Source organism: Choloepus didactylus (assembly GCF_015220235.1).
Source record: "Choloepus didactylus isolate mChoDid1 chromosome 23 unlocalized genomic scaffold, mChoDid1.pri SUPER_23_unloc1, whole genome shotgun sequence".
In the NCBI taxonomy this organism is placed as follows: Eukaryota; Metazoa; Chordata; class Mammalia; order Pilosa; family Megalonychidae; genus Choloepus; species Choloepus didactylus.
The window spans coordinates 2,447,353-2,467,939 of record NW_023637590.1 but is presented as its reverse complement, the minus strand read 5'-3'; the positions used below and the strand labels follow the sequence as shown (position 1 = coordinate 2,467,939).

Sequence of the window (20,587 nt, the reverse complement as noted above, 5' to 3'; positions counted from 1 at the left end):
AACCGAGATGGAACCAACTCGGACAAAGTAAAAAATCCTGCAAGTTCCGTGTCGGGACGTGAATGAGAGGGCGTGGGGCTGTGTGGGGCGAGGGCACGGCCCGCCGCAGGGAGCTGCCCCGAGGCCCCTCTCCATGGATGACGAGGGTCCACAGCTCCTGGAGACAGAGTTCACCGGGAGCGAGAATTAGCACAGAGGGAAGGTTTATTCTCCGCACTGCAGACACTCGTTTCCTCACGGCCTCTCCTGCTGCGAGGTTGGGGCGCCCCGTGCTCTCTTCCAGCCCCCACGGGCACAGCCCCGGGTCCTCACCCCCCAGGTCCGGCCCTCCCTGCCCGGCCTCCCCCTCGTGCTCGTTTTCAAGGACTCTCCTCCGCGACTCTCAAATCTGCGACCACTCGTGTCTCCCAGCCCCCAGGGGGTCGGCAGTAAAGCCCCAAAGTCCGGGGGGAAGGGGGAACTGCAGAGAACACATAGAAATAATGTCACTGAGATTAAAAAAAAAAACAAAGGTCTAAGGTTGGTTAAGAGGCAGGTAAAATAAAAGCAAGGAGGAAACCAGTCTCATGAAAGGACAGTGAAATGAAAAAATTCTGTGAACACCTGACAGAGTACAGCTGAGAAAAAATTAAAGACCAACCTTACAATAAACATCAAAGCAAAAAATATTAAAATACTAGTGATCAGACTCAAACAGCACATTATAAACCAAGTGGTTACTCCAAGAATGCAAGGGTGATTCCATACTAAGAAGTCCATCAATATAATCCCAATATAATCCATGTTATCAACACAGCTAAGGAAAACAATCTGTCTCCAGGGATCAAAAAGGAATTTGGGTCAACACTCGGGTTTACCAAGTCCACTGACTGACACAGGAGCTGACGGACGGTCCTTGTGGTGAAACACAGGCCCTGCCTTCTGGGGAGCCCCACTAAACCGAGGGGAGCCAGAGCAGGTGGCCTCGGATCAGAAATCACTTAGTGCGTAACAGTTGCCAGGGGCAGGTAAAACCATGGTAATAGGATTCAGGCAAAGAATCAGTGGGAAGGCAGGATAAAAAATGAACCCACGGATACCAATAGCCTTCCTAAATAAAAAGCAGAACAGACAAAATGGAGAAGACCCCACAGACAGTGACAAAAGAATGGTGAATAGCTCTAGGCAGGCCTCCGGCAGTGCCTAACATACAAGGGAAATGGGAACACACCCCCAAAAAGTCAAAAAGGCCCCTTGCACAAGCAAATGCACACGTTTCTCAGATGGGAAGACTAAGTTATAAAAGCGGATCTCCTTAAATTTATTAGATCACAACAGAAATACTGAGCAAGTTCTTTGAAGCTGGACAAATTGATGATCAAATCCAAATGGAGGAATAAACAAAGAATGTCACGGAAAACGCTAAGAGGGGTGAGCTGTGCCGGACACAAAAACACACCACGTGCAGATCTGCCGGGTTCAGGGGCGCGATTCCAGTGGTGAGCGGACAGACCAAGTGCACACAGAAAACGTCGATTTTGAAGGGGCATCGAAATCGGTGGGGGCAAGATGGACTTTCTGGACACCAGCAAGGAAAAAAAACAGATCCTCCCTCAGGCAGATAAGCTTAAAATTCCAAACAGACCTGAGACTGAAATAAATGACAAAACCACACAAGTATTCCCACTTGTTTACCTGGAAGTGGAAAACACCTCTCCTAACAAACCCAGATGCAGTGAAGGAAAATAGGCTGTTACCCCACCACCGTCACCCCAAAAAAAGTCATGGATGGCAAGAGACAGAGAGACATTTACTACTTACGACTCAAAGTGAAACCCCTGCCCTGAAAGAGCTTTGGAAAACTGAGGGAGAGAAGGCCCTACAAGCCTGTCATTTTTGAAATGAGCAAATGACAGAAGCAGTCTCCAGAAAAAGAAACACAGCTCACCCTTAAATTAAAAAAAAAAAAAAAAAACAGGCTCCATGGTGACTTCAGGGAAGTGCAAATTAAAACTACACTAAGGGGGCGTTTCTCACCCATCAGACTGGCCACAAAATCTGGGAGCTAGAACATGGCAAGACCCAGCCATATTATGTCTGCAGTTACCCTTTGACCCACGACTTCTAGGGTCTCGGGCAAAACACAAAACGATGTGGCTTTTCACGGAAGCCCTGGTTGTAACAGCAAATCCTCAGCATCAGCCCAAACACCCGTCGTGAGGCCCAGTCACGGGCCCGTCCCCCTGGGGGGGTCCCCTCCTGCACCCCACGGTGAGGACACAGAATTCACTTATATCAACTGGGAAAAAAAAGTCCATAGAAATGCAGGACACTAGGGGACAACATCGTCACCCACGCGGAGGACAGGAACAAAGGGTTCTGGGTCAGCAGAGCCGCGTTCTGCAGCCCCTAATAATTACAGAAAATGTCCCCAAAGAGTCAGCAGCCAGCTTGCCTTGGGAAGGGCATAGGATGTCATATGCCCTTTTAGAGCCACGTAACTTAAAAAGGAGGGCACTTGCCTCTTCCCCCCTCCCCCCAAAAAGCCAGCAAGTTTTATTAGGTAAAAAAGCACAAGCGTATTATTCAACAAAGAATGGTAGGGAAACTGGCTTTCCACTTGGGGGAAAAAAGTAAACTTAGAGTCCTCTCGCACAAAGGACACCAACATAAATTCTCCCCAGATGACACCTCTAAATGTCAAAAACAGAAACTAAGAGATTGTCTTTGACTTCCAAGTGACAGAGGATTTTTTAGGACACAAAACCCATTTTTCAAGTGTGATAAAACGAGATACACAGGATTCCATAAGGAGATGTAACCAAAAGAGCCCGCAGCAAAACCCCACGGCCTAGTGCAGGAGGAGATGCCCGGAGGGCTGTCCGGCCAAATCATGAAATGGCGTCTGCAGCACAGGAGGTGGCACCCAAGGGGAAAGCCGCTAAAAGCAGTCGTTTCCCATAAAAAAGGTTCCCCGACAAGCGGGCAGCGGGCAGCGCGTTACCAGGGCGACTGGGACACTCGGAGTGGGCGGCAGGACCACGGGAGCCCAAGGGACAGAGGACATGGACAGGTGCCCCGGAGCGGCCTCCCCCCCACACACCAAGACAAACGAAAGAGAAAGCGGGAGAAAGGGAGGAGGAGGAAGTTAGGAAAGAAAGGAAGAAAAGGAGGGAGGGAAGGAAGAGAAGGGAAGAAAGAAAAAGAAGGAAAGGGAGGGAGGATAGAAGAAAAGAGAAAAAGGGAAGGAAGGAAATAAGAGAAAGGAAGAGGAAAGGGAAAGAAAAAAGGAAAGGAGGGAAGGAGACAGAAAGTAAGAGGGAAGGAAAGAAGGAAGAAAAGGGGGAGAAAGAGGAGGGAAGGAAGAGAGAAGAAAAGAAAAGGAGGGAAATAAAAATGGAAAAGAGGAAGGTAAGGAAGGAAAAGAGAGGAAGAAAGACAAGAGGCATTTGGAAATGAGCCGCTCCCAGGCTGCGGGACTGGCTCCCGGGGCAGCTCCGGGGCGCACAGGCCCCGGGGTCCCCCGACACCCCCTGACGTTCCCCCACCCCCAGCCCCCCTCCAGGCGCCCCAAAAACCACACGGGAGGCGGAGGTGGGCCGCGGCCAGGCGTGATCTAGCAGGGCAGGAGCCGGCGCGGGCGCAGCTGCAGCAGCGGGGCCAGCGTGTAGCGCAGGCGGCGGAGCGCGGCGGCCGAGGCGGGGCGCGGGAGGCGGCGGGGCGCGCGGGGCGGCGCGGGGGCCGGGCGGAGCAGCGGCAGCGCCAGGAGGCCGAGCGGGAGCAGCAGCAGCGCCTGCAGCGCGCCCAGCGCCCACGGCCTGCGGAGACAGCGAGACGGGCAGGCGGCGGCTAGGGACACCCCGGCGGGGGCAAGCGCGGACCCCCAGCCCCGCACGCTGCCCCGAGCCCCCGCTCACCTGAGGCCGCTGCAGCGGGAGCCGGCGAAGAGACCCTTGTCCTGCGGGGGGCGGGAGGGAGCGGGCGTCCGGCTCGGGCGGGGCGGGAGGGGGCGGGGAGCTGGGGGTGCGGGACCCCGAAAGAGGAGGCGCACCGCCCACCGGATACGGGTCTCCCCCTCCGGGCCGCGCGCCCGCGCTCACGCAGTCGGCCTTGGCCACCTCCTCCATGAGCGAGCCCGCGCCGTCCTGCACCTGGCGAGGCCGCGGCTCCCACCTGCGCGTGCGGGGGCTCCAGGTGGGCACCTGCCCGCCCACGCGCAGCCGCCCCGCCGCCCCCCAACGGCCCCGACCCCCTTACGGTTCCGGGGCGCTGCGCGCGGCGTCCAGCGCGGCCGCCGCCTCCATCACCTTCCCCTGCAGCTCCTTGGGGTGCGGGACGGGTGGGGGTTAGTGTGAGGCCCCAGTGCTGGGGCGGGGGGAGCGGCCGGGAGGGGGGCGCGGGGCGGGACCCACCTGCAGGACGCCGCTCTGCTCCTGGAAGCTGAACCAGGCTTCCTGCGTCCGCTGCGCGCCCTGGGGTGCGGGCAGCCCCGATTAGCCTCGGCGGCACACGCCCCTCCCCGCCCTCCTGCTCTTGCCCGGGGCTCCGCGCGCACCTGCCGCAGGGCCTCCGCCTGCATCGCGTGCTTGGTCTCCATGAGCTCCAGCTGCTGCTTCCCGGGAAGCCGAGGGCTGTCAGGGCCCCGCCCCGCCCGGGCCCCGCCCCCGGGACATCGGGCCCCGCCCAGGCCCCGCCCCCAGGACATCGGGCCCCGCCTCGCCCCAGGCCCCGCCCCCAGGACATCGGGCCCCGCCCCAGGCCCCCGCCCCCAGGACATCGGGCCCCGCCCCGCCCAGACCCCGCCCCCGGGACATCGGGCCCCGCCCCGCCCAGGCCCCGCCCACCGGGCTTCCTCAGGGGCCCCGCCCAGCACCTGCAGCGCGGCCCGCTGCGCCCCGAGCCGCTGCTCCGCGAGCTGCTGACTCAGCTGCGCCCCTCCGTAGTAGAAGAGCTGCGGGGAGGGGGAGGACGGAGTTTGCGGGGCTCCAGGGGCGGGGGTGGGGCTCTCCGCGGCGGGGCGGGGCCAAGCGCGCCTACCTGGCTGGACAGCTCCTCCCACTGCTCCTGCAGCTGCCGGTTGCGCAGCTCCTGCGGAAAGGCCGCGGGGGGCGGTCCGGCCCTCCCCGAGACGCCCCCCACCCTCCCCACGCGGCCACCCCGCCGCCCTCCCCAAGACGCCCCCCAAGCCCCCGCCCCATGTCGGGCCCCGCACCAGATCCCGCTTGTGCTGCTCGGCCGCCTGCAGCAGCCCCAGCGCCCGCTGCGCGCGCCCCCGCTCCGCCTCGCGCGCCTCCCCGCACAGAGCCCGCGCCGCCTGGTTCTGCCTCCGCTGCAGGCTGCAGAGGGGAAACTGAGGCTGGGGCCGGGCTCCCGCACGTCCACCCGCAGCAGCCGCCGCGCCCCGCCACGAGGGCGGGGAGGGCAGGGCCCGAGGGGCGCCCACCCCAGGGTCCCAGGGCGCGCACCCGCGCTCGCGCTCGCGCAGGTCCTGCAGGCGCGCCGTGAGGCCCTCGCCCTCGGCCTCCAGCCCGCGCAGCAGCTCCTCCAGCTCGCGCTTCCGCAGGCGCCCGTCGCGGTTGTCCTTCTGCAGCTGCAGCAGGACCTCCCGCGCCTCGGCCATGGCGCCCCCGCTCTGCCGCGCGCACCCCGCGCCCCGCCCCGCCGCGTCACAAAGGGCCCCCCGCGGCAGGGGCCGCCGAGCTCCCCCAACGCGGCCGGGCCCCGCGGGCGGGCTCGCACCCAGTGGGCCTCTTTTTTTGCAAGAGGCTCTCCAGCCGTCGGGCAAAAGGTTAATCAACGACTAACAGGTGATCAGGGCAAATCTGCAGGTGCCAACTGCGCCCCGGGTCTCTGGAAATACAGAGCAGGGGCTATAAAGTTCTTTGTATCTTTTGACCCAATAATCCCATTTCTAAAACTCCACTCCGTAATAAAGTATTCTGGAAACTTTGGGCTCGAGTAGCCACAAAAAGGAAACAATTGTAGCTAAACTGGGATGCTGGCACATGGCCTGGCATTGTGATGATCGCGACGTCTGGTGACAAAGATAGAATATTATTCGGCATTTATGCTAAGATGACTAAGATGGAAAATGTCTACCACGGGTGAGGTCTATAAACAGGAGAAAAAAGGAACTTTTTCACTGTCCCCTGACACCCACCGTAAGCAAACGTGTCCTTATCAAGTGCCTTTGGCCGATTTCAACTATGAACTTGGATGTGACAATCCTGAATGCATTATTAGCTCCACCAAATCCAAAGGGGAACCAGAAAAGATATGTGGGAACCAAGCCAAGTTTATTCCAGGGGGTGGGGGGAGTGCATGTCAATGGTCCAAAAAGTTCAACATTTATTGATGATTTTTTTGTAACTCAATTATGAAAGAGGGACAGAAAGGGACTCTAATCTGATAAAGTGTACTTAGTGAAAATGTACAGAAACTTTGTATTAAGGGAGGGGTAATAGAATTTCCTTTAAGATTTTAAGCGACAAGAATGACCCTTCATTCTTGCAAAGATCTAACCTTGCTGGAGGGCTGGAAACCTGTCAAAAAGCACAATTTGTCAGGTTATTTGAATATAATTACTTTTTCAATTGTAACCACAAAACACCTTTTATACATGAAGAGCTGAACATTATTTGAAATTACTCAAATGATATCTCGATCTGAAGCATAAATCCCAGGTACTTACCGTTTTTAATAATACAGTGCCACTGCAGGGCATGGGAGGGTGGTGAAGAAAAAATAATAAAAGGAAAAAAAAAATTGACTTAAACCAATCACTAAGTGAATTTCACTGCAGCTTTTTTTTAAATGGGAAATCCTTATTCGGGATGCCAATAGGCAGCTACAACTGCAAAACAATCTAGTAAATGTATTTTGTTTTTTATTTTGTAGCAGGTAATTATCAACCACTAAATAATATCTTTAATACTTATTTGTTGTATACAGAGTATTTTTGTTAAAAGTGATTAGCTCTCGCCTTTATTTTCCAGTGCTTTATGTACAAGTGATAAACATCCAGTCAGGTTTCCTATAAAAGAGACCAGTTAATGTATGTATATAAACCACAGAAATAGTATATCGAGCTATTTTTAAAATTAGTGGTTTTTCTATTTAAAATATTATTTGGCTTAAGACTTCCTTAGGACATTTGTAAAAGCACATTAAATCCAGTAAGCTTTCTGATTATTTTTTTGTAACCAGAGGTGGTTTTTGCAACTGAAATAAAAATTCTGCTCAACAGCATTGCTACATTTTTTTTGATAGTTGGTAAAAAGTTGCCTTGTATAATTCCTGTAAATTATACTTGTTCTGAGAAAAGCGTAATATCCTAATGATAAAAGATTTCTAAGCAAAAAAAAAAGAAAAAAAAAGGTACAGAAACATTATATTAAGGGGGGATGTTTTAATAGCATGCCCTTTAAGATTTTAAGGGACAAGAGTGACACTTCATCCCTCCTAAAATCTAACAGTGCTGGGGGACCAAAAAACAGGCAAAAAGAGATAGAAAAGCTTGAAGTACAGAGACACAGTGGTTGCTCACCCCAAAGCTACTTGCCTCTCCTCTCATCCCGGCCAGCACGATCCCCTTACTTAGTTCACTCTCTTTGAAGGATTTCATTCTTCCCGGGCCAGGCCCTTCCGTTCCTAGCCGCAGCAGTAAACAGGACTGTTCTAGACCAGTCATGGGGTCTTGCCTCCCCGCGGTACAATTCTGCCTATGAGCCCCCAGGGGAAGTCTGCTGGGGGCTTCTGGAATGACTGCCTCTGTGTAAAAAGAGATGCTGTGAGGGCCATTCTCCTTGTTGCCTATGGATGCTGCTTGTGATGCCTGGAACTGCTGCAGCCACTTTGTAGCCATGAGGAGCCTAAAAGAGCCAGTTAATTCTGTTCTATCTTGAGTGTCTTTTTTTTGGGGGGAGGGGGTGTCCATAGATTTGCCCTCACCTCTTATAAGCCACAACTAGGGCACATGCTAGTTCCAAAGGCAGTAACCAGCAAGTGCGAATGAAACCAGGAACTAAGGGATGGGGTGGGGTGGGGTGGGGTCACCCTGCGACGTGTGACAAACAGTGCTGGGAAAACTGGCTTGTGACAAAAAAAAAAAAAAAAGAGAAATAAGAGAAATAAAATTAGACCCCTACTTCACTTCTGTGCAAAAAGTAGCCCCAGCAGGATTAGAGTTAGCTTAAACAGGGAAGGCAAAGTGTTAGACTTGGGTTGGAGAAATTTTTTTTAGGATGCAAAAAGCACAACTGTGAAGAGAGAGCTGATGCTTTGATTATATCAAAATGTATGGGATTTCTGCTTATCTAAAGACACAGCATGGGGACGGCAACATTCTTTATCCCAACTGGGAGGCTGGTTATTTGAGTGTGGACAGCAATCAAAACTCATGGAGCAGAACACCAAAAATCTGTGCACTTCACTCTATGTAATTATACCTCGATTAAAGACAAGCTGCTTGGAACAAAAAAAAAAAGAAAGAAAAGAACTTGGACAAATTTTACAAAAGGATGACGGGAAAGGAAAAGATCTTTGCAATCAAAGGATAAATAACTAGATACATGGGAAATCCTGGGGACACACAAGAACAACTAATAACAGAAGGGCACTTCCCAGAGGGGACAACTTTAATGCCCAACGGTACAAGGAGACGCTCTGGATTTCATATCCCCCGGAGCTGCCAACCTTGAGACATTGGTGGACGTCAAACAGGAGGGCACAGGGTCACTCGGGAAAGCAGCTGGCTCCAAGCAGTGGCCGGTGTGACCCTCTACAACCTGCAAGTGCACCGTGAGGCGTGTGGGTTCTTGGTATGCACGAGGAGATACATTCCTAAGAGCAAAGCCTTGGGTTTGGCCTAAATGCTCCAGCAATTTTGGAAAATGGAAAAGTGAAATGGGATCCCTGGAAACAAAGGAATGCTGTAGAGCAGTGAAAAGGAGCTGGGCTCGGCTAAAAACCAACAGGAGGAGGCTGGAAAGCAACGCTGATGGTAAAATTACAGGTAGCAGAATAAGGTGTGCCCTGGGATAATATTTACGTAGCCTAAATACACAGGGGTGCAGGGTTGGGGCGGAGAAGAAAGGGCTGGGCAGGGGCCAGGGTCAGTGCAGTGTGTGCGTGGGGGGGCGAGGGGCACTCAGAGCACCCGGGGAAGCTTGGGAAACCTGTGAGACCCCGCCCAGGGCTGGATCTCCTGTTGCCCAGGTTTGCAAATGTCAGCAGGCTGAAGTCACGTTCGGTTACATAGGGTAGATTAAAACGACCACGGATTTCTGAGGTTCCTCCTTTAGGATGTGGAGCCCGTTTGCCCACCCAACGCCCTGGGGCTCACTTGGCATCTTGCTTTGACCAGCGGAAGGCAGCAGAAATGATGTCACGGGACTTGGGCATCTATCTGCACCTCAAGAGCCCTGCAGCCCCTCTTGCCCTCTTACAACCCATAACCCCAGTCACCACTGAAGAAGCAGCAGCCAGGCCGGGGGGGCCGTCCCCAAGAGGGCCTGAGCCGGCTGCACCTGCAGGATGGAGACCCCAGGAGATCTGCAGGAGCACCCAGCCCAGCCCAGCCCGGCCCAGCCCGAGTTTCTGACCCAACAGAGCAAATCAAATGGCTCTTGTTTTAAGCCACTGCGTTTGGGGCTGGTTCTGCTTGCAGGGCATAGCGTGTTAAGGAGGGGAAAAAAATAAGCAACCTATTTAGGTGTTCGTGCTGCCAGGAAAGGGCTTCCTAAGTCATTGTTTGGCACCCCCAGGAGTGTGCCCGTTTGCAGTGATGAGGTGGAGTGGCCTTACCTGCGTCACTCTCGTCCCCTGGTCTTGGAATCAGTCTCTTGAAGGTCAACGATTAATTCCAGTGGGTCATGGGGTGGGAGCAGAGGTGGGGAGGGGAGCTCCCAGCCCGCCAGGCGCCAGCAGGGAATGGCCATCGGGGGGTCTCAGCAGGGTGCCGAGGGTCGGGAAGGCCTTGCCCACCCCCAGCCCCAGCCCCCTGCTTGGATTCAAACCCGGAGAGATGGGAATCCGGAGAGCAGGGACCTGATCCCACGTGCCCAAACACGTCAGCCCCCAAGCGCCAGCCTAGAACCCACGCGACTGTCCGTCTGTCCTTCAGGTGTCCACTCTTCTTCTCGCTGCAGACTTAGGCTGTGATGTGGGCCCCCCTCCGTAATGCAGCTTTGTGGGGTCGTCTGCTTTGTTTTGCTTTCTTCCCGGTCGTTTGCATTCGACCAAGGCTACTTGAGGGTGGGGAGCGGATCTTGTCCCGTGTCAATCCCCGGGACCCCGAGCAGGGCTGGAGATGGTGGTTTAGGATCAGTCATTTCTCCTTCCACATGCACTTCAGAGCACGCGTGTTAAATTTGCCCAAATACGTGGCTGAGGGTTGTGTTGGGATTGCAAAAAAAAAAAAAAAATGAAATCCATAAATTAAAAAGGAAGACTGGACACTGGCCCGTCGTTCACTGGCCGCGGGGAACAGAGCCCCTCCCGACGTGGCTTGAGTCAAGTCTCCTGCTGGGGTTTTGTTGTTCCCAAACAAGTCCGGCGCCCTTGCCGAGAGTCACGCCTCTGTGGTTGACGTTTTCTGCCACCTTCGCAAAAAGGCCCCTTGAAAATGGACTTTTGTAAGTGGCAGTGGTGACATACGTGTTACGCCAGCCTCGCCGCCTTCCAGCTAAGTCCACGCCCCAGGAGGGACAGACAGGGACGAGGGAGGGCACGCGTCACGCCTCACAGCAGGAGACCCCAACCCGCCTTACAGAAAGCGGGGGGCAGGCACCGGGTCACGCCCGGCCTTGGCTTTGGCCTTGGCTTTGGCCTTTGTCCCAAGACCGATTTGGGAGCTCCCCCGGGTGGCATCTGCTGTTCCTATCGAGGGGGGGAAGCAGGGCTGCTGCAGAGACTGAGGGGCTGGATTCACCAGGACGATGCCAGGAATTGATTAGATGTTGGCTTCTAGAAGTTTCTCCACCGCAGATGCTGAGAAGGCACGTTTCGCTCGGCCCTGCGGGCAGTGGGCACGGGCTCGGGGAGGACAGGGTGCTGGGTGCGAGGGGCCAGTCTGCAGATGGGGGATGAGCTCCCAGGACTGGGCCTGGCCCACCCGCGCGTCCCCGGCTCTCGGCCCAGGTTCTTCACTCTGCACCCACATACGGGGTCCCTGATGGCCAGGAGCCCCCGAGGAGCGGCTGCCGGAATGGAGGGTGGCTGTGCCCGTACCGAACACATCGCCACCGATCTCCGTATTTACACATTGAAATAACAATTAAAATGCACTTCGTCTGTCTCTCTTTTATAATTTTTGTGCGGATCCTAGTAACCGTCCGTTGACAGACGTGCTGACGGACAGTGCCATCTGGCCTGGCGGCTTCACCTCTTGGGGTTTCTTCTCCCCAACATCGTTTTGGCCTGGACGTCCCATCCTATCCCCTGTGGTGTCCCCAGACGCCTGCCCAGCCCCCCTGGGTGAGTCTCGTGAGCCTCATTTTACAGATGGGGAAACCGAGGCTCAGCAGGGGAAATCTCTGCCGGGCCCCTGCTGCCATTCGGGGACCTGACCCCACCCCCAAACCCGAGCCCCTGCCCCTCCGCCCCCTGGAGGTCCAGAAGAGTGTGGGTGCCATCACCCCCTAGTTCCGGCAGCTCCGCGTTGGGGCTTTCCTCTCACTTCGCCTTCGTTCAAGCCGGACCCCCCACCCCATACCCGCCGTCCCCCCCACTCAGTTTCACTCTGAGGTTCTCCCACTCCCTCCATCAGCCTGGGGCCGGAGCTGCCCGTTTCCCACAGAACATTCCAGACGGCAGGCCTGCCCAGGGCTGCACCACCCCGTCCTGCCGTGGAAACTTCCTCCCAGTTTAGTGCTTCTGGAATTAGTGTGGACTGAAACTCGCCTTGGGACGGGCCGGCCACGTCCCCCCGATGCTTTGTTATGACACATTTGAAGCGGATCACGCAGCTGCAGTAACCAGGGCGGGCGACCGTAAACCCACCCGGGTTCCGCCAAGTACACGGGGCTCTGCTGCCTTCGCCACATGTCCGTCCGTCTGTCCACTTCACGGGGAGCTGGCGGCACGGCCGTCACTTTTATGGCTGAAGAAAGCTGTTTCGTGTTTACTGGACGGTCTTGTGAACATGTCTAGAGGGCTCGGAGCGCAGTAAATGTGTGTTCAAGGGGAGCGAGAATGACGACAGCCCTCGGCCTTCTGCAGACCTCGAGCCCCCGTGGCCGGGCTCCAAGAGCTCCGCGGCCTTTTCACTTGCTCCTTCTTGCTCGTGTCGTTTTCCCTCTTATTTTTCTATGGTTAACACGTGCCGCTTTTAGAATCAGAAAAACAAGTATTTGTCGCTGGAAGGAAAAGGCCCGAGACACGTGAGGGAGAGGAGAGGAGGCGGCCTCGGTGAGGACTCACCACAGGGACGCGTTCTGGGTCCTGGGCCTGGAAAGTCGACTCTCGGCCGGTGCTGCTCAGGACGGACACGTGGACGCTGCTCCAACGGACGCCAAGATGCCGCAGCCCGGTGCACGCCACAGCTCGTGCTGCCCAGACTCTTCCAGAAGCCAGGCTCACTCCGGGTGGGTGTGGGGGGTCAGGCCCTGAGTGCACACAGAGCCCCCGACCCTGGGGGGCTCACCACACCCAGACACAGGCCTCCATTTTGAAATTATTTCAAAATGAAAAGTTGAGAAATAAATAGGTAGAAACATTGCCCAATTCTGACCTCCTGACCCCTTTCCACAGCTGTGGTTGCCGCCACCGTGGCTGGAAGATTCCAACAGTTTCCGGATGCCCCATCCATTCTCCCAGCTCTGTCTCATGTGTGAAACTGTCCACAATAAAATGTCGAGGGGGGTGGCGATTATCATTGGTGACCGCCAGCCCCCCCGTCTCCCCGCCAAGCCCTCCAGCTACCTGGGGAGCCCAAGGCCCGTTCTCACGCAGCCCCCAGGCCCAGCCCGGGTGGGCCCGTCCGACTCCGGGGCCCAAACCTGCCTCCCACCCCTGCCTGCCACCACGACGCGGCCTCTTGCCCAAGCCCTGTGGCCACTGCTGGGAGGGGCTGGAATTCGGCCGTGTCTGTCTTGTGACCCCACGGCCAGCCCACCCCATGCCCATGTGCCCAGGCTCCGTCCACCCCATCCGCGCACCACTGGCCCCGTGCCCTGACACTGCTCGTGCCGTGGGCTTGCGGGCGCTGGAGCCGGCTGCTGACCCTGCTCCGGAGCTGGGGGTTGGCCGCTTGGTCAGTGCAGGCGAGGGTGTGACTGCGACAGGGGCCTTCCTGTGCGAGTGGACCCCCAGGGCGCCATCTCCCTGCAGACGGGCTCTCGGGGGACACACGCACGGGAGGGGTCGGGTGCTCAACCCACTGGCACGAGGCCCCCGTCAGAGGTCAGAGGAGATGGCTGCACCCACCCGAGAGGCTGCTCACAGAACTCAGTGTGGGGCCGAGCTGGGGGTCCTGCCCTCCCCAGCCCAGGACGAGAGCCGCCACGGCCACCTCTCTCTCTCCCGCGCCAGAGAAGCCGGGCAGTGACCTTGGCGATTGGCGGTGGCTGAGGTAACAATAAAACGTGCCACGTGAGCGGAGACGTGCGGACGGAAGAGGTGGCACATCGAAGCGAATGCTGGGGACAGCCTTGCTGGCCACTCACACGCCCCGGGTGACGAGGCCCTGGCTGGAGGATGTGTGACCCCGCAGGGTCCCCCAAGGCAGAGAGAGGCTCCCCGAAATGCCCAGCCAAGAGCGCCAGGCTGGTGGCCTTCAGAAGGAGGGAGATGAGACCCCAGCGACGCTGCCGAGCTTGCTGTGCCCCATCACGCCGCCTGGGGCTGCACACGGGGGGCTCTGGAGCCCGTGCCCTTCCCTTCCATCCCCGGTGGACGGCCGGGCCTCTCTGTGCTGCCCACGCAGATCCCGGGCACAGTGGCGGCTTGAAGGATCTCCAGAGCCTGTGGCCAGGTCACCTTTACGGCCCCTCAAGAGCAAGGAAGGCCCGTCTCCTCCCCTTGGGGGCCTCTCTCCCCACCCTCGCCCCCCTTGCATCCCCGGAATGTCCCAGGGCCAGCAGCAGGCCCAGGCCCCATCTTTCTCCCACTGGGCCTTCGTCCAGAAAGTTCTCCCTCATGACCCCCTCGCCTGGGGGAGAACTGTGGGCCGAGCTGGGGCGCCCGGAGAGCCCCCTTTTCCAGGAGCAGGCCCTGCTCCTCTAGCCGAGCTCCAGAAGTGTCCGTGGGGCCTGCCCTTCCCTCCATCTCCCTTCCACAGATGCCTGAACCCCCGCCTGAGCTTTCGGGGGTGAGGATCATTACCGGCAGGCTGGGGACGGCAGCACCACCTGCCCCGGGGTTGCCGAGTTGGCGGGACGAGTTGGCGCTGCCAAGCATTTGGGACCTGGGGCCGCCGTTCACAGGCACCGCCACCGACGCGGTTACTGCTCTCCTGTCCCTCCCAGGGGACTGACTCCGGGTTCAGGAAGCCAGGACTGCCCTCTCCACCCGCCAGCCCAGGACGCGGAACGCGGCACCCCTTCCGCAGTCGGGTCCTTCCGGGAGGCCTGGCGCACGCAGGAAAGCCGCTCATGACGCCCCTTTGTGCTGGTCCTCGCCCTGCCCCAGGGACGCCCCAGGGGGTGGTCAGAGGGAGCCGTGGCCAGACGGACGGGCTCAGGGGGAGGCATCTGTGAGGTCAAGGCCGAAACCGCTGTGGGCCGACGCGTCCCCAAATCCGAGTGGTCGCGGTGAGAAGGTGCCGCGGGCACCGAAGAGCTGTCGGGTGGAGGGAGAGGCCCCGGACCCCGGAGGTGCTGAGGGTTCTCGTGCCCGGTCAGCCCCTGGGTGCCTGGGACCTGCCCCGTGGGGAGGAGGAGCCGGAAGCTTCTCCCCGACATCGTGCACAGTTTCCTCCGCTCGCGCCTGCCCGGGTCTAAGGCCCTGCTGGGAAATGTTCTGAAATCAACTGTGACGATGGCAGAGCAGCTACGTGACAACACCGTGAGCCACCGATCGCAGACCTTGGATGGACTGTATGGGGTGCAGATGTATCTAGAGAAAATTGTATTAAAAAAGAAAAAAAATGTTTCATTAAAAAAAACAAACAAACCGAGTATACCTTCATTTGAATAAAAGATAAATTTAAAAAATAAAAATAAAATACAGGGGTGCAGCCAGACCCCGGAGAGAGGCCCTCAGCCTCTCCCCGCCCTGCACGTGAGGCCCCGGTGTAGACGTGCTCTCCATCTAACTCTGCCTCCCTGGGGGTGTGAACCCTGGGACTGGGGGCTCCTGAAGAAGGTAAATTAAGCCGTAGCCCCATCGAGTGAGGTGGTGCTCCACCCCCATTGCCGGAAGCCGGCGGGAGCCTGGAGAAGGAGAGGAAAGGAGAGGACCCACCACGTGAGGACAGGAGGCAGAGCCCGAATGAGGGGCCCCAGGGGCCCAGCTGCCAGCGCCACACCGTGACAGACTCGGGGAGCAAGTGCTGCCTTCTGCGCTTCTGCCGGCCTCAAAACCAAGCGATGCCTGCGGCGGAAGTCAGCCTGCCTGTGGGATTGGGCACGGCAGCCAGGAAAACCAGGAGGGTGCCCCCTGCCCCTGCCCTGCGCCCCACCCACCCCCCAGGACCCCAGCCCCTCGGCTGCCTCCCCCCTGGGGTGTGGTTCAAGCAGCCCCTGCTCTGCAGGGTTCCCGCTGCCTCCCGGCCCACCGCAGCCTGTGCCAGGACGGACCAGCTCTGGCCCCACACCCCGGGCAGGGTGGGCTCCCATGTGCGACCACTTGCTCTCAGGTTTCGGGAAGGAGACGGGTGCAGCTGCCGCAGGTCACGGGGCAGCCTGGTGGAGGTGGGGGGCGCACCCCGCGACCACAAGCTGGAACACTTTGTAGCCCAGCATCTGAGGCCGCTGCGTGGCACGGCCGCCGGGCACTCACCGGGGGTTGCTGTGGGGAAGACGCCAGGACGCAAGGCGCCAGCTGCGAGGACCGCTCACGGTTCTTGGCCCCACGGACGGCACGGGGGCCTTTTCCCACTGCTCCTCTTTGTGGCCCAAACCTCCTCCCGTCCACAGGAGTCCCTTACTGCAACCTCTCTTGGCCGTCTTTCGGAAAGACGGTGCCATAGACAAATAAACACGTTATCAAAGGTGTCAGTGCCCACAGGTGAGAACCTGCCACTGCTCCTCAACCACAGAATCACTCCCCAGCCCGGTCCCGACTTCAGCTCGGGCTGCAGAGTAAGAGTTCGCCTCACTTTTCATCCTCTTCTAGAATGTTCTTCAAGGCTCTAGTGCTCAGAGGCTCCGGGCTGGTCTAACGAGGCCTCACCTGCATCCCACGGGCAAGGATGAGTACAACAAAATGCACACATCTTAAAGCACCACTCGGTTGCTTCCAGGCAGTTTTTTAGGTTCTCATTCTTAAATTCAAATGAATTGAATTCCTGAATGAATGAATAGTGAAGACATCTGAGGAAAGCCTCTAACAATACAGGAAAAGATAAAAACAAACTAAAAATAAGTCATCCTAAAGAAAATTAGGTGCAATGCATGGAATAGTAGAAAACGTCAAAAGTTTAAAATATCCTTAAAAAGAAAACAATAACATCACAGAAAAGAAAAAAAAAAAGAAGTGCTATAAACAAAAGACAAACAAAAGAAAGTGTTCTTGGAAATTAAAAAATAGCTGAAATGTTTTTTAAAAGTCAGTGAGAGTTAAACTGAAGGGCGTTGAGTTTCCAGAGACGAATCCACCGAGTACCAAGTACCTCATACCAACCAGTAAGTACCTGGAACAAACCATCTAAAACTAAAGGGACAACCTTGAAAGCTTCCAAGGAAAAAGTCCGGTCTCATACAAAGGATTGGGATGCAGAAGGAAAGTGGAAGGTAAAAGCTTTGAAAATTCAAAGGGAAAAGAAAATCTCACCTACAAGTCTATACCCAGCCAAACCCAGAGTCATTTAAGGTTTTTTGAACATTCACAGTCTCCAAAAACCTCCTTCTCAGGCTCGTATGGGTAAAGACACATGTTACCGAACGAGCTCGCCTTTTTCATGAAGACAAGTACCTGGGGCCCAGAAAGCACAGCTTTTCCAAAGTAAGACCCAAGGCAGGGAGAAATCCGGCCCACATCAGCACCCAGCAGGCTCCAGGAAGGCTGTCCCCGGGGCAAAAACAAAACAGACGGCCAGCTGACCAGGTCAGACTGTTGGAAAACACGGTCCAGGGCAGCATTTTGCAGAATTAAAGGGTGGTGGAGGGCAGAGATTAAAAGAAAACTGACAAACTAAGCAATCAAAAAAAAAAAAATAATAATAATAATAATTCTCAAATTTAGGGAAAACAAGAAATTATACACAGAAGGACACCAAGACCCAGTACCCCAGCTGACCCCACAGCGAATGAGGTTTCCACGGTGAAAATGACAAGAACGGATTTGCAAACCCTACAGCCTATGCCAGCGTTTGTCAACAAAGTTTTAAAGCCTAAAATAGTCACCATCTGGCTACTCTACTTTTAGAAAAGGTTTGCCAGCTCCTCAATCAAACTAAACATTCTGATGACTATTTTGAGAACATAAATGAAGGGGAACCAGTTATGAATGAACTAGAATCCTCACCTACTCTAAGTCCACAGACTTTTGAGGACGGAAGACGGCAGAAGAATATTATTTAGAAATGTGGAGATAACGCAGAAGAAAGTACTGCACGAGTTAAGTGGGATGGGGTTGAGGGGACCAGAAACTACTTTTTGCTGAAGTCTTTTAAAGAATCGTGTGAGTATTTAAACTACGCTCAGGTTTGGTTCTGATAAAACAGAACAAAAAATTAAAAACAACTGGACGGAACTTACCAGCTTATGCGTGGCGATGGCCGTGTCCTCCGGGAGTAGGTCTCGGGTTGCTGGGCCCAGCTGCTGTGGTCTTGGAGTGACAGGGGTGTCCTCCATTCACCGAGTTCGGGGTCTCTGCTGGCTGACCGCCTTCCGGGTTCTTCAATCATTCTAGGACCCCCGCCCCAGTGGCCGGGACGGAGAGGCCCCTGGGGAAACACACCCACCGCCCCTGCCCCTTGGAAACTACAATTACCCTCTTTCTCTAAGGCCAGGTAAGGCCAGGAAGCAGGAAGGGGCAGTGGCAGCTGAGAGTCCTTCCCTGAACCCATCCTGCAGCTCAACAGGTGGTCCCGGCATCTCCCTCCCCCCAGCTGCCCGCCCCATGCCCCCCACGGCTGCCCCCGGAGCTCCCCTGGCCACGTCGGGCCAACGTTACCCAAGACTGAGCTCCCGGGGCTGCTGCCCATCCCAGGACCCACGAAAACGGGGCACAGGCCCTGGTTGCGTGAAACCACCCTCTGGAAGGTGGCAGACGGACCCCCACCTCAGTGCCCGCCCCCGCCCCGGGACCTGGAAGCACTGCACAGAGAGGACGGCGCTGTGCCACTTGGGAACACACGAGGCCCCACGCGAGGTCGTCTTCAATCAAGCTTTTAATGAAAAGATCACAAAATAACAGTTTCTCGTCGCTGTACATTAAGACTGCACGCTTCTGAATGGGGAGCTGTCGGCGGTGACTCGCTCGCTCTGACACTTGAGGAGCTGCTGCGCAGCCCTGACCAGAACTGACCCCGACTCTCCAGGGACACGGACGAGCTGGGGCCTGACAGCGGCGGGAGCCAGTGCAGGAGTGCGACCCTGGGGCCCCCGCCCCAGGAGGACCTGAGGCAGGGCCCGCACCCCCTCCACTTCCAATCACAGAACACAGCCACCACCCCTCCCTCCTGCCCCCTCGAGGTATCTGCGGACGGGTCGGTGCCCAACTGGGCCCCCCCGGGGGGACGGGGCGGGCGAGCGATGGGTGGGGGGACAGGGAGGCTCCCCTCAGCACCTGGCCCCACGGGGCCCTGCCGAGTGGCAGGGGGGAGCCCTGGGGACCCTCCCTGTCCCAGATGAGGTCTGGTATGCAGCATTTTTGAGGTCAATAAATTACAGCAATAAATAGCGAGGTGAGGTAGGGGGAGAGGGCTCCCGGTAGAAAGTGGGTCGGGTGGGGTGACTGCAGCATCCTGGGGAGGGGGTCCTGGGCAGCCTCGACCCACACAGCTCACCCCGCCCGCCCCCCCCAATTTGGAATGTCACACTGGGGCTCTGGGCGGCCCCCGCCCACCCCATCCCTCCTGGTATCAGATTCACAGGTTCTATTGGGGCCAAGTTGCACCTGCCCCAAGTCGGTTCTGGAAAACAGTGAGGGCCCTGGTCCCTCTGGGGGTGGAGGCGGGGGGCGGCAGGGCTGACTCCTGCACCGTCTCCCCACGCCCCCGTGGTCCCCCGGCCCCCTTGTCCCTGAGCCCCTCCAGGCTGCCCAGGCCACAACCCCCCCCCAGCCCAGATCGCACTCCTGCAGCAGGGTCTGAGGTCTGGTGGGTACTGCCGGGAGGGGAGTCGGGGTGGGAGAGCCCGGAACATTCCCCCGAGTGGTGGGCTACCGGGACACACACACGCACACACACGTACACACACACACTCGTACACACACACGCGGCTGCGTGACGCCACACGTGAGGCTGCACGAGCCGGGCTCGTCGGATTGTTCCGGTCACAGGCTGAGGTGTATGGCTATGCTGCCCATCTCGCTTCAAGGTTCGTCTGTTCTTGGTTTCCTGTTTTTTTGCAATCCTGGAGGAGCCCTTGCTGTGGCTCGGTCTGGCAGGGGCACGGGTGGCAGAGCCCGGGGCCCGGTCAGCTCACCCGCTCGCCCCGAGTCTGAGAAATAAATACATTCATCACTGCACAAACATATTGATACAAAAACAACACTGTTGAGAGTGTTTGCACCGTCTGTGTGGGTAAGGGCCAGGCCTTCCCCTGGCTGGGTTCGGGGGGAAGGGGCTCAGGGTGGGAACGGGACGGTCCAAGGGGGATGGAGCCACGCAAAGTTCCTGGCTTTTTGGCTTGAGGGGACCCTCCCATCCACCACCCTGAGGGGCACGGGCAGAGAAGCCGGGGGAGCTCGCCACCCAGACTCGGGTCCTGAGGCCGGAGCTGACGGCCACCCCCGCGGAGGCTGGTCAGCTCAGGCCCACACTCTTTGGTGCCATCTGGGCTTGGCGAGGCCCCGGGGGTCCGGGGCAGCTGCCATCACGGCCCCCTGGTCCCCCTCTCTGCTCGTGAGCCAAGGCGGCCGACTCCGGGGGGCCCCCGTGGAAGGTGACGGGTCACTGGGCCTGGCCTTACAAAGCTGCTGAGGTCTGAAACTGTAAAAGTTTATGTAAACAATGAGATAAATATATTAGCATCTTTTTTTTTTTTCTGAGCCCACCAAGGTTCCGTACTCATTCAAAATGTGCTTTGGTTTAAAAAATAGGTTTTGTGAATTTGGGTATGAGCTTTCTTTTTTTTTGTTGTTTTTTTTTGTTTTGTTTGGACCCTCCCTTTCCCCCATCCTCTGCTGCCTTCTCTGCTTCCTGTTTCTCCGGAACATTTGGGAAGTAACTGACTAAAGCAGAGAACCGGAGGCCGCCGCCGGCCCGACGTCCTGGGGAGGCTGCGCACACACATCCTCGCACACGTTCGCAAGCACACGCCCCAAAGGAAGAGGGAGACAG

The 20,587-nt window shown here is 57.0% G+C and overlaps 1 protein-coding gene across 2 annotated transcripts; it reads right to left on the bottom strand.

Annotated features, from left to right (window-relative positions):
• Positions 1-320: 320 nt before the first annotated feature.
• TMEM191C (transmembrane protein 191C) lies at positions 321-5,599 on the bottom strand. Of its 2 annotated transcripts, none has more exons than XM_037823489.1 (10): positions 5,445-5,599; positions 5,192-5,315; positions 5,017-5,067; positions 4,853-4,930; positions 4,535-4,588; positions 4,392-4,451; positions 4,237-4,301; positions 4,080-4,152; positions 3,897-3,937; positions 321-1,557 (listed from the first exon to the last, which is right to left on the bottom strand). In XM_037823489.1, the coding sequence occupies exons 1-10, from the start codon at positions 5,597-5,599 to the stop codon at positions 1,272-1,274; spliced, it is 987 nt and encodes a 328-aa protein (XP_037679417.1). In that variant the 3' UTR covers positions 321-1,271. The 2 variants fall into 2 exon arrangements, with proteins under 2 accessions (XP_037679417.1, XP_037679418.1); XM_037823490.1 differs by lacking the exon at positions 321-1,557 and adding an exon at positions 3,584-3,797.
• Between the last annotated feature and the right edge of the window lie 14,988 nt (positions 5,600-20,587).

Excerpts from the sequence above, each read along its gene's own strand:
- TMEM191C (XM_037823489.1), bottom strand. The coding sequence starts at position 5,599 with ATGGCCGAGGCGCGGGAGGTCCTGCTGCAGCTGCAGAAGGACAACCGC. Across the intron at positions 5,068-5,191 it reads AGCAGCACAAGCGGGATCTG|GAGCTGCGCAACCGGCAGCT; the intron begins GTGCGGGGCCCG and ends GCCTTTCCGCAG. Across the intron at positions 4,153-4,236 it reads GCGCGCAGCGCCCCGGAACC|GTGGGAGCCGCGGCCTCGCC; the intron begins GTAAGGGGGTCG and ends CCGCACGCGCAG.